The sequence below is a fragment of the Urtica dioica genome, chromosome 7 (assembly GCF_054948205.1).
Source record: "Urtica dioica subsp. dioica isolate 48M chromosome 7, U.dioica_male_clone48M_v1_H2, whole genome shotgun sequence".
Lineage (NCBI taxonomy): Eukaryota > Viridiplantae > Streptophyta > Magnoliopsida > Rosales > Urticaceae > Urtica > Urtica dioica.
Genome location: NC_142762.1, coordinates 42,203,625 through 42,216,049, shown reverse-complemented (window position 1 = coordinate 42,216,049; position 12,425 = coordinate 42,203,625). Strand labels below are relative to the sequence as shown.

The following is a 12,425-nucleotide window of genomic DNA, read 5'->3' as shown; positions in this document are numbered from 1 at the left end:
AACAAATTATTATTCGAGCAAAAAAAAATAAATATGAGACAGGTGTATGTAATATGCACTCGTCAATCGTCACAAAGGTGTACACATATAAAACCTTCCTCAAAGTCAAAGTCAAAGTCAAAATCAAACTCAGTCAATAAAACTTGTGTTAGTTAACGTCAATATACATTGACGTGGCCGTTAAATAACTGATAGTAGTGTGTCTAACTAATTCACTAGTAATAGCAATGTATTATTATTGTGATATCTAGTTTGGTCTAGTAGTTAGATTTAAGTCTGACGAGAATAATATTCTACAATCAGCAATTTATTTATTTTCAAACTGACCCATTTACTATTTAGTATTTCATTGACTTATCATTTATATATATATATATATATATATATATATATATATATATTGGAATGGTCCCGGCTTCTCGGATGGTACAAACACGGAAGGAAGAACTTCCATGACAAAGGCACGCCTCACGGTACGTGCGTGTACCGTCAGCTTCGGTTTCGGAAGAAGGCATTAAGACACGTGTCGAAGGTGCGTCAGACGGTCGGAAGGGGTGTGAGACAGTATTGTACCGTTGTGTGGTGACTGTGTGTATATGTATATTAATGTTTGTGCGTCAGTGTGTAGTGTGTCACATTGTATGTGTAATTGTGTAGCGTATAGATATTAAATATGTCGGGAATGTTTTTTTTAATTAAATCTCGGCCATTAGATTAACATTTGTTTGGATATGGACGGCTGAAAAAATTTGTCCGTTATTTAACCGTTAGACCTCCGAATTTGCACAATTTTTTAAATTTTAATCCATTAATTTATTTCTCCTATAAATACATCCCATTTCTAATCATTTTAATCACAAATCAAACTTTCTTCTCTATCAAACTCTCAAATATTCTCAAATTCTCTACAAATATTTCTCTACAATAATCTCTTCATATAAATTATATTCTTAAGTTTATAATTTTTTATTATAGTTTAGTTTATATTTTATTTTTTGTTATATAGTTAATTTTTAAAAATTTTAAAACATAATAAAGTTTATATTCTAATTTTTGTTATATAGTTAGTTTTTAAATTTTTTATTACATAATTAAGTTTATATTCTAATTTTTGTTATATAGTTAGTTTTTAAAATTTTCATTTCATAATTAAGTTTATATTCTAATTTTTGTTATATAGTTTAGTTTTAAAAAATTTCATAGTGTTATTAATAAAGATGAAATTCAATTTGAATATTAGTACTTTCTTTTAAAATTTTAACATTTTAGTCCCTTTTTATTTACCATTTAAGTTTGGTTTTTTATTTATTTTTAATTACTTAATGGAAGTAAACTAAAATGCATATTTCCATTAAGCCTAACAGAAAATTCACTTCCGTTAAGCAATGGAAGACACCATTTTGTCTAACGGAAGTGTCATTCCCAATAAGCAATTGGAAGGCGGCTTATTGGAAATGGAAGAGATAATTCATTCCAATAGCCAGAATGACCTCGGTTGAAAGGTTCTGTATTCGAATCTTATGAGCTGTAAAAATGCATGCCTCCTTACATATGGAAGATTTATAAATTTTCAGTTTAATATATCTGTATTAAATCATGTAATCTTGATTAATAATGTCACTTTCAAAAATAAAAATGGCAATATATTATTAGCTTGTCTACAATAGACACCAAAAATCTGGAATCTGGTCAAAGATAAAGATGGAATGAGACGACGTATGCGTGTGTGTGTGAGAGAGAGAGAGAGAGAGAGGGAGAGAGAGAGAGAGAGAGAGAGAGAGTATGTATTCTCGTTCGAAACCTATATATATATATATTTTGATATATATATATATATATATATATATATATATATATATATATATATATAAACGAGGAATATAGATTTATTACTTAAATTATATCAACACACGTTTGTCGTGTGTATTTTTTTCCTACGAGGAAGTGTGTAAATACACGAAAATTGTGTCTGATCTTATTTGTTGTAGTAAAAAGTATGCTATTAGTTGTTGGTTCCTCGTAGTCCTGACACAATCAACGCAATGATACTATTTCTGGAGAAGCTTGACCACTAGAAAAAGGTCCTAAATTCTCTCTAAAGAACACCGGCCGTGAATTTGATCCCGTAACATCCAACGAATAAGTCGATGGACTTGGAGGACAAGTACTCTTTTGCAAGTCCCCATTATGATTACCACCAACGGTCATGACATCTTGTTCTCTTTTCCTAAAAGTGTGCGAGCTCAAGTCTTTTTGGTCAAAGTTTTTGAAAGCTACCTCGATTCTCTTGACCACCGAGTCTTTCGAGTCAAGCAAGATTTTGCGGTACCGGTAGAAGAATTTGCTTGCAGAGACGGATAGAGAGATCAACGAAGCAACACCGGCGATGAGGAATAAACCCCAGAAGCTACTGAGGCCGAGGCTGTTGGACGAAGCCTTTGGTTTCTGAGAATCCGAATGGCATTCGGATCGGTTTAGTTTGAACCATTTGTCCTCAATTTTCTTGATCTCATCTCCCTCGGTCACCTTGAGGATTGCCCTCGACACTTCGGCTACTAGAGGAGAACCTTTCGGAAATACCTGAAATTTAATACAATAAATACAATACAATGTGAAACAATTAGAACAGTAATGATTAGTCAAATTATAGAACTAGAGTAATTGAGATATTATTAAATTTTGCTGTATTTTTCTTCTTTTTTAATAAAGATAAATCAATAACTGACGGCACTAACAGCACTAATGACTTATAGCCACTTTTAAAGTTATCTAATTGCAAACATGAGTTTAATACATGATAGGTCAGAGTATAATATCCTCAACTACAGCTCTAGTCAATTTCTATAGTATAACTAGAAACAAGCCTGGCATTCCATCGATCTTTAAAATAAATAAAACCTTCTCCTGAAACAAACCTTTAAGTGATTAGCTAGACGAAGGAAAACTAAAACAAGTAAGCCATGATAGAGAAAAGATCATCTTACAAAGCCAACGCCAGCAGTTTTGAATATCGGTCCGATTATGGTGTATTTGGAGCAGAACTGAGCAAGAAAAAGCTTCATGTTTGTGGTTTCGTCAATGGCGGCGGAGATACCGCCATTGGCGCTTCCTTTAGACAAAAGACTATCACATTCCTCGGCGGATTTATAAGCCACAATTCTTGAATCTGGAAAACCTGATATCTTTAGAAGCTTATACACAAAAGCAGTCTCCAGATACCCTACTTTATCGCCGCCACTCTTAAGCAGTTGGTTAAAGTCTGCCACCGTTGGATGAAGTTGCTCCACCGTCAAAAGTGAGGTCAAACTAGCCGTGTAACTTTGCGTTAATATCAGCATGACAAACACCCATATTATTACCACAAACCTCGCAGCGTTGCTTTTCACGCTTTCCTCTAAAAATATTTGAAGAGAACAAAATTAATTAAAGAAAAAAAAATATAATACTATAGAGGAATATCATTTTGTAGACCTAAAAATTATCAAAATATCAAGACTAGACCCATTAGTTTAATAATATCCGAAATTGGACTTTTTGATATTTTTCGGACAAAAATACCCTCGCAAGTCCATATATGTATAAAAAGCATCGGATTTTGGAGGATTTCATCGGATTTTGAACACAAATTTTGGATTGAAGGTCATCGGAAAAATCCGATGAATCTCATCGGAGATAATCGGATTTCATCGGAAATCCGATGATCTCCGATGAGATTCATCGGATTTCATCAGAATCCGATGAGATTCATTGGATTTCATCGGATTTTTTCATGTTTTTTTTTTAGAAATTCTAACTATGGAATTTTTTGCAAAAACAATGTGAGACCACCGAAAGTTCTAATCCTAGCGCAACCAATTCGAATGTGACAAGAATTGTGATGAAGATGATTTGAAAATGAGAGAGGAATATGGGTTATTTGAATTTCAGGGACATTTTTGTCCGAAAAGTGTCCAAATGTCCAATTTCAGATATTATATAACTAATGAGTCTAATCTTGATATTTTGATAGTTTTTAGGTCTACAAAATGAAATTTTTCATACTATATATGCAGTTCGTTCCAAAACCATTACAATAAGACGAGTAAGTCGTGATCGTATAAATTTTGTTAAATCCATTTATCTTTTCCATTAGAGTCTCAAAGATGAGAATGACATTAGCAAACTTATTGTTGTAGCATTTATTGGTGATGTTAATTAGGCAAAATAAATGTATATTAAGTTAATATATTGGATTTTATTAAGATATATTGTGGAAATTTTCCTTAGTGTTGCAAATTTTGTCGCAACAGATCCTACGATAATTTCGGTCAACTTATTCTGTTGACTTTTCAAATCCGACTTTGAGAAGATTTTCAGCAATTTTTGTGGGATCACAATTAGACTTTTAGATTTTCACAATATTCGTTATAATTTTTTTTAGCGTTTCACTTTTTGTTTGAGTTTCGTACGTGTTGTTCAAGCTTTCTTTCTATGTATATGCTCTTGCTTGGGTGCTCATATATGGGTGCGTTGTGCGTATAAGAAGTAAATAATTTGTTTTTACTTTGAAAAGAACGGAAAACATATGTAGAAGTTTCGGGAGAGATATTCTATGGGAATTGAGGGAATTTCATAATATTCCATTCATTTTAATTTCTCGTAATATTTATTAACTGTCGTAATAACTGTTGCAACAATTTTTGAGACAGTTGTACAGATTGAGTAATTTCACTTATAAAGTTTGCTAAATCAATTTTTCTTTTTGATCTTAGCACTCAAGATTGCGGTTCTTTTTGTTTACTCATCTTCAAACATTTGCACTCATGTTAATGAAAGGAGTATTTAACCATATGAAATCTTATAAACTCTCAAAACTAATTAATAATGAGATGAGAAATTAATTAATAAGTATTAGAAATCATTTATAGGACTCACTATGTGCGAAGACCATTGTGGATAAAGAGAACCAAAAGCAAGTGCCGATCTGATGTGATGGGGGTCCTCGAAAGTCTGGGTTGATTCGATGCTCGAGAGTCCAAACCACGAAGCCTATAAAGACGAAGAAGCAAAAGCTTGTGAGCCAGAGATCCCATGTCAATGGCTCCAAGAAAAACCACGCGCTTTTTCGTTTTTTGTCTTTCAGTGGAACCACCATGACCACACCAGATTCCGTGTACGGCAACGTGAAGTCAACATACGTTGACCTGCTTGCCCTAATTGTGGTGTCCGACACTACTGCGTCGTATTTCTGCTAACACATAGTAAAAAAAATTGAACTGATGATTATCACATACATAAGAATCAATACACTACTACAAGTAGTCGCCCAAGAGTTTCTACAACCGAAGTATTTTTCCATCATGGAAATTTCTAATTTCTTTTATACTTTCCATGACGAGAAAATAGACTTCAATCATGGAAACGTTATTTCTATAGTTCTATCATGAAAAAATATTATTTCTATAGTTCTACAATAATTACTTTTAGAAGAATTTGTGGCAACTAACCAATCTCATAACTTCTTTTAAATTTTAGTCAAAGTTTCATTTAATTTACTATTTAATTAATTTGATTTATTTTATAGTTAATTAATTTAATGCGGGCATAGTAAGCTATTTTTTTTAATAAAATGAAACTTTGACTATTTTTTAAATAGAGGATGAGCTATTGGACTACTATCGTAATTATCTCTTACTTTTATCTATAAATATTATCCTAATTATAATAGAGATACTTTTTTTACATTAAAAAATATATATCCTAGCTAATAGCCTAATACAAGAACAATACCAGGAAGTTCTGGCATATATAACAACTAATTTTTGCAGAATTAAGAATATTAAATAATTAATAATAAACACAAATTTTATATAAAAATCTGGTAAACAAAGAAAAAGAAATTATCCGAGGGAAAAAAGAATAGAAATGTTACCCCAAGAAAGACTTGATAAACTAAGTCATCATAAGTCCCAGCCATGGAACCATCAGGATTTGCAAAGGGAATATAGTCATGAGGAAGGGCATAAGGCAGTTTATTTACAGCAGCCTCAAACACGTCAATCGAGAACCCTGTGACTTGCTTAGTTCCATCACTTACGTCCACAAACTCCTTAAACCCTTCCTTCACAGCCACGCCGATCCGAAGCCTCGTCTCGTTCGTTGGAATCTCCCACCCCTTTGGAACCTCCGCTGATTCTCCCGGCCATATTATCGGTCCCAAAACCCTAGAAGAGCCCGATAATTTCTTGGTCAGCCCGTTTTTGGGGCTCCAGAACCCGACCCTTCTCCATAGGACGCCGTTCACATTGACTATCTCAAACCTGTCCGAATTATATAGTTGACCGTTGACCAGCCTGAACTCCCCCGCGACGCCGTCGAATCTCGCCTCCGCTAGGGCTTCGATGAGCCTCTGACCGGTTCGAGACACTCCGAGAGAGACGAGATCGGTCGAGCCAATAGTACTCCTTCCGGTTCGGAAGACAAAGCTCGTTGCGTTGTTTGCTCTAACCTTCTCAACGGCCGAGGCCAAGGCGAAAGCCGAATCGTAAGCCCTAAAGCTGACGGCGTTCAGTTTCACGTCCTCGGAAGTTTCGGGATTCTCTCGCCGAAACTTCCTTCTCCATCGAAGCTCGAAGTCTCGGAGCTTCCTGGTCCTCGCCACGTAGGTCTTGACTCCCAAAACCCCTTGCATGGAATCCACCACCGAAGAATTCAACGACCCAAGCAAATCGGTGAAATCGTTGGTCACGATCCAAACAAAGCCCTTCTTCATCATCCCAATCTCGCTGGCTTTTTTGAACAGCCGAGGTCCGAGGTCGTACCTGTGACGAAATAAATATCATTACGTTAAATATAATTTAAAAATTCTAGACGATGACGACAAATATCAGTCAAATCTTCAAAATTAGACCATGGTTAGTAAACCTCACAAGATATATTTTCCATAAAAAGAAAATCAACAAGTAGTAAACCATATAATTAATTGTGAGTTTTACATACCACATGTGGACCACGAAAACCCTGGTCTGCATGGTCATGAGCTTGAAGAGCTCTTTCTCGATCTGGTCGTCGGTGGCGGAAGGTGAGATCGCGCTCCGGTACGGCACGCGCGCTCCAACCGCGTGGAGTGAGTCAACGAGGTACGGAATGAGTCCTTCGCCGTAAGTCGTGTCGGCATAGATGGGCACGATTTCGCGCCACTTAAAGTTCTGGACCAGAGAGCTTATTGCTGGAGCTTGAGACGAGTCGTCAATGGCGGCTCGAAAAAAGTATGGACTCCGAGTGGTTGAGGTCAAACACGGGCTTGTGGCGGAGAACGATAGGATCGGTACTTGAGATTTTTGGCCCAATCTGATCATGAATTTGGCCTGGCTTGATGATTGTGGTCCCAGAATTGCATCAACTTGTTCGTTCTTTATCAGATCCACAGCTGTGTGTTACGGTGGCGGAATCATAAATTGAGTTAGAGGAGACACAGCAAGTGTTTTTTTTTTTAAACAAGATTAAAGATAAAACCATTCAAATCAATAAAAAGATTACAAATTTAGACGAAAAGTCCTCAAATTGTGAAAGTGTCAATATAGACAACTATGTTGTTCAATAAAAGTGAAATGGTGATTATTTAAGATGATGGAGAGCAGGGATGAATTGAAACTTTTTCGAGCAAGAAATGCTCTATTTGAGACTATAAACTAATAATATAGTTTCAAAGAAAATAAAGCTTCACACGCTTGTACTTTTAAACAAAAAAATATTAAACCAAGATCTTAAATAATTGTTTAGTTTTTTTTTTTAATAACAAAAAATTAGATACATAGCTAAATAAAACGTTTGTAATAGTTATATAATCAACGTTTCGTAAATCTTAATTAAATAGTCATAAAGATGATGTGACATAATAAATGGAAGTGATTATCTACTTAAGATTTACGTCTGTAAATAAATAAAAGTGACTATTTATCTAAGATTTATAAAACGTTAGCTATTTAACAATGTCAAATTGTAAATGTTGCTATTAACCTAATGGACCATTTTTTAATGGTGCAAGTCAACCGTCAAAGATAATACTGTATATTAATCCAGTAAGTCTAGTTATTCATTAACTATTTAAAGCACGAATTAAGAAAATACTTGGACATTGCTCAAGTCACTTATTAGTACTCAAATCTATATAAATATTTAAATTATCCGAATAATTTTGTGGTGAGAATCTATTCGCTATAATGATTTTGTCACCTACGTACGTCTGAATTATTTGACCATAGTATTAAAACGGAAACATTATAACTTGACTAATTCAAACGCATAAATCGGTGGAAGAACATATCGCCAAAATCAAGGAAATCATTTACGAGAGAGAGAGAGATTGAAATAAAACCTGCGCTAGCAGCGTCGACGATATCTTGGTTGGAGTCTCTGATTTTGAGAAGAAGTCGAGTTTGGAAGTGAGGATTTGAGGCGTAAAAGTCAGACAAAGCCATGTCGAGACAGCTCAGCCAAACCTTGGCCACCGGAGTTTCTACGTCGACAACCACGCCCACTTTCACCTGAAACGTTTCGTTCTGCCCCGAAACTCCCATTAATACCAGAAACGGCAATAAGACGATGAAGCTGAAGAGCAGCTTTGCCATGTTTGTTTTTTTGTATTGCGAGAATACAATACGCTCATCTCACGTATTGCACTACTCGCCTTTAATCAGTCGTATATACTTATACAAGTTACAGAAATATTGTCGTGTCTTTCTTCTATTCAACCGGTCATATATTCTTCTTTTCAAACTATTACCAGATGCGTTTCCTTTGATTATTGATACACCAAAAATTCATAATTGAATTTTTTTTAAGGGAATAAATGAATTTATGATTGGCCAAGAATCAACCTCATTTCGTGGTCATCTACGTGGTCATCTAACATATTACGAGGATAGTCGCAGCAAATAAAAAAATAAATCTGAAGAAAATGTTAATAGTGTCTTATTATACGTATATGACCGGTAGACTTGTTAAATGGAATTTGAAAAATATATTTATTAACAGTAGTTGACGAAGTCTCGAAGGACTTACATATATATATATAAAAACTAAATTACACAAAATTAGCCTAATCAAGTGTCGATTTCCCGAATCTAATTACTCTGTATCGAAATATACACTTCATAGAAGTATATTACATATCATCGAGTAACAAAACAACATCACTATTTTTTTTTTTTTAGGGAAATACAATCTTGCCAAGTCGCGGACCAAGAACGTTCAAAATGCTAACAGTCCGAGTCAATGAAATCGAGATACAATTGGAACGTAATTGTAGGGGAAAAAAAATGAAAACTAAATGGATGCAATTTGTTGATTTTTTATGTCTATTATTTCTTAGCCTTTAATGTCAAAACTTTTGGTAAACCCAGCAGAGTATCTAGACCGCGATACGTTAATTTGTGGGGATTTTATATTATTATTTGTATTGCTGAAACTTGCGTAAGTGTCCTCTAAAAAATAATACAAATGTGTGTGTGTATATATATATATATATATATATATATATATATATATGAATTTGGCTTAATTATTTTAGGGCTTATTAGTTATTTTTTGTATCTTTTGGGTAATATAAATAAATGTTAGGATTAATTACATAAAATCTTTTTGAACTCTTAAACGATTAATAACGTGTCCCTAAAATTTTCAAACCTTACAAATGTTTATTTACCATCAACGTTACTAATATTGCAACAATAACAGTGCATACATCACATCTTCACCATTTAAAAGATGTAATTTGTTACCATTTAAAAGTTGATGGTATACGTTTATAAGGTTTAAATATTTAGGTAGCACTTTATTATTCGTGTAATAGTTCAGAAGGATTTTATGTAATTAATCTTCAAAGTTATTATTTGGACCTAAGAAGTTTCTAGAGAAATTTATTAGTCTCTAGAGTTGTCTAATGGTTACAACAATTTCTAGATCAATCTTGAGAGCTTAGTAGTTAGAATGTTGGTTGAGTTTCGGATTACTTGATGTCTAAGTAATCAGCTCAGTTTATCTTTTATTTTGTTTTTCAGTGTTTGTTATATTGTTATCATTTTCTTTATTCTTCTTTTAGTATTAAACGACTTGTCGTATGGTTTGAATATGTTTGTATTAAAAGGATTTCAGATCGTCGAGATAATGAGATTCATTTTTTTTTTCTGTTATTCATCTTCTTCCTCAATATTCTTTTCTCTGCTTCGTGTTCTCAAAATCAACATGGTATCAGAGCGATTCCGCTTCTGAGAATCTCGTTCTTTTCCCTTCTTCTACTCCATTTCTCGATTTCTTCATCCAGTACCTGTCAAAGTAAATGGCGGATCCTGAAACGAAGTCGACGGAGCTCCCAATCACCGGTGTTACTGGAAATTCGAGATCGAGATCGTCAATCAAAGACCAATTCTCGCCATATTATCTTCATCATTCCGATTCATCTGGAGGAAGCCTCGTTTCCAATGTCTTGATCGGAACCAATTACCAGGCGTGGAGTCGATCAATGTTGATTGTTCTTGAAGCCAAGAACAAGCTAGGGTTCATTGATGGGACCATCGTGAAGCCAGAAGATCCAGATCTCTTACGCCTATGGAGCATAAACAACTCCACCATCATTGCTTGGATCATGAACTCCGTATATAAGGAAATCGCAGCGAGCATCCTGTTTGGGGGAGCGGCTAAGGACATCTGGCAGGACCTCAAAGATCGCTTTCAACAATCCAATGGACCGCGGATCTTCCAGCTGAGAAGAGAGTATGTCAATCTATCTCAAGATCAGAACACAATTGGAGTCTATTTCACCATATTGAAGTCTGTCCATCAAGATCTGTGTGATTTCAAGCCGGAATGCGTTTGTCCGTGCAATTGTGGAGGAAAGTCCAAGATTAGCGAGTTTGAGGAGTCAGAATATGTCATGCAATTTCTGATGGGGCTCAACTATTCATACACTCATGCTAGAGGACAGGTATTGCTTATGGATCCTATTCCTCAAATTAGCAAGGTCTACGCAATGTTGTCTCAGGGGGAGACACAGAGGAGTGTTAGATTGGATTCCAATGGTTCCAATGATCAGTCCAATTCACTGGCTATGGCGGCGCGTGAAGATCAGAGGAAATTCAAAGGCAAAGAAAGACCTACCTGCACTCATTGCAAGATGGTGGGACATACGGTCGTCGACAAGTGTTACAAGATTCATGGATACCCCTGGTTACAAGTTTACATCCAAGAATCAAATCAACACTGTGGAAGGCTCAAGCAATAGTGGTGGTCTTGACAACTCTGCATCAATGAACTCGTCCTCCAATCTCATGAGTGAGCAAATCCATCAACTGATTCATCATCTCTTAAGCCAGTTGTCTTCCTTTGCAAGTCTAATCACAAATGGTGAAGTCAACATGACTTCATTCCAAGGTTTATACGGTTTGGTCAATCTAACTCAGACTATGAATTTAGATAATGAATCTTGGATTCTGGACTCAGGTGCTTCCAAACACATATGTGCCAAGAAACACCTTTTTCTCAGAACTCAAACCATTATACAATTCAACAGTCACTTACCCTAATTGCACTGTTATTCCTGTTCATTTTATAGGAACTGTTAGATTGAGTACTGACCTTATTATACACAATGTGTTATATGTTCCCACTTTCAAATTCAATTTGATATCAATTAAGGCTTTGATCAAGGAATCTAACTTGATTGTATCTTTTTCAAATGATGGCTTTCTTATTCAGGATTCCAGGGACTTGAGGATGATTGGCAAGGGTAGAAGTACTCAAGACCTGTACATCCTAACAAGGGAAAGCCTCACCAACAATACTATATTTGTGAATAAAGTGACTGCAAAAGTGTGGCATCAACAACTAGGACACTTATCCTCGAAGAGTCTGAGTTCTCTTAGTCATCAGTTAGATTTTTCTAAACATAACATTGATAAGAATCCTTGTTGTATTTATCCTCTTGCAAAACAGCACAGATTAGCTTTTCATTCTGAGAACAATTTTTCTGTTTCCTGTTTTGATCTCATCCATTGTGATATATGGGATCCATACAAAGTTGCCTCTCGTTTAGGTCATAGATTCTTTTTGACTTTGGTCGATGATTGTTCTAGATTCTGTTGGATTTTTCTTTTAAAACAAAATAAAAGATAAACTGAGTTGATTACTTAGACATCAAGTAATTCGAAACTCGACCAACATTCTAACTACTAAGCTCCAATATAAATCAATAATTAATTAGTAATTAGGGAGATTAATGCAATTTTTCTTACAATTATTTTATCATATGCCTCTGAATTCAATGTTTTAGAAATGTCACGAATCATGTCACGTGAGGCATGTTTAAAATTAATATAACAAGTGACTGATTGGTGACACAAAATAATAACTATCTTTTTTTTTTCTCTGGCCTATGTTTAGAAAGAAAA

General features: G+C 34.8%; 2 protein-coding genes across 2 annotated transcripts; one reads left to right on the top strand and one right to left on the bottom strand.

Moving 5' to 3' along the window:
• Positions 1-2,034: 2,034 nt before the first annotated feature.
• On the bottom strand, positions 2,035-8,594 carry LOC149391741 (glutamate receptor 2.7-like). The gene is made up of 6 exons (XM_089620045.1): positions 8,357-8,594; positions 6,979-7,408; positions 5,912-6,800; positions 4,915-5,227; positions 2,985-3,394; positions 2,035-2,580 (listed from the first exon to the last, which is right to left on the bottom strand). The coding sequence occupies exons 1-6, from the start codon at positions 8,556-8,558 to the stop codon at positions 2,035-2,037; spliced, it is 2,790 nt and encodes a 929-aa protein (XP_089476171.1). The 5' UTR covers positions 8,559-8,594.
• A 1,724-nt stretch (positions 8,595-10,318) lies between these two features.
• LOC149391740 (uncharacterized) lies at positions 10,319-11,260 on the top strand. Its single transcript, XM_089620044.1, has one exon. The coding sequence runs from the start codon at positions 10,319-10,321 to the stop codon at positions 11,258-11,260; it is 942 nt and encodes a 313-aa protein (XP_089476170.1).
• Positions 11,261-12,425: the final 1,165 nt, after the last annotated feature.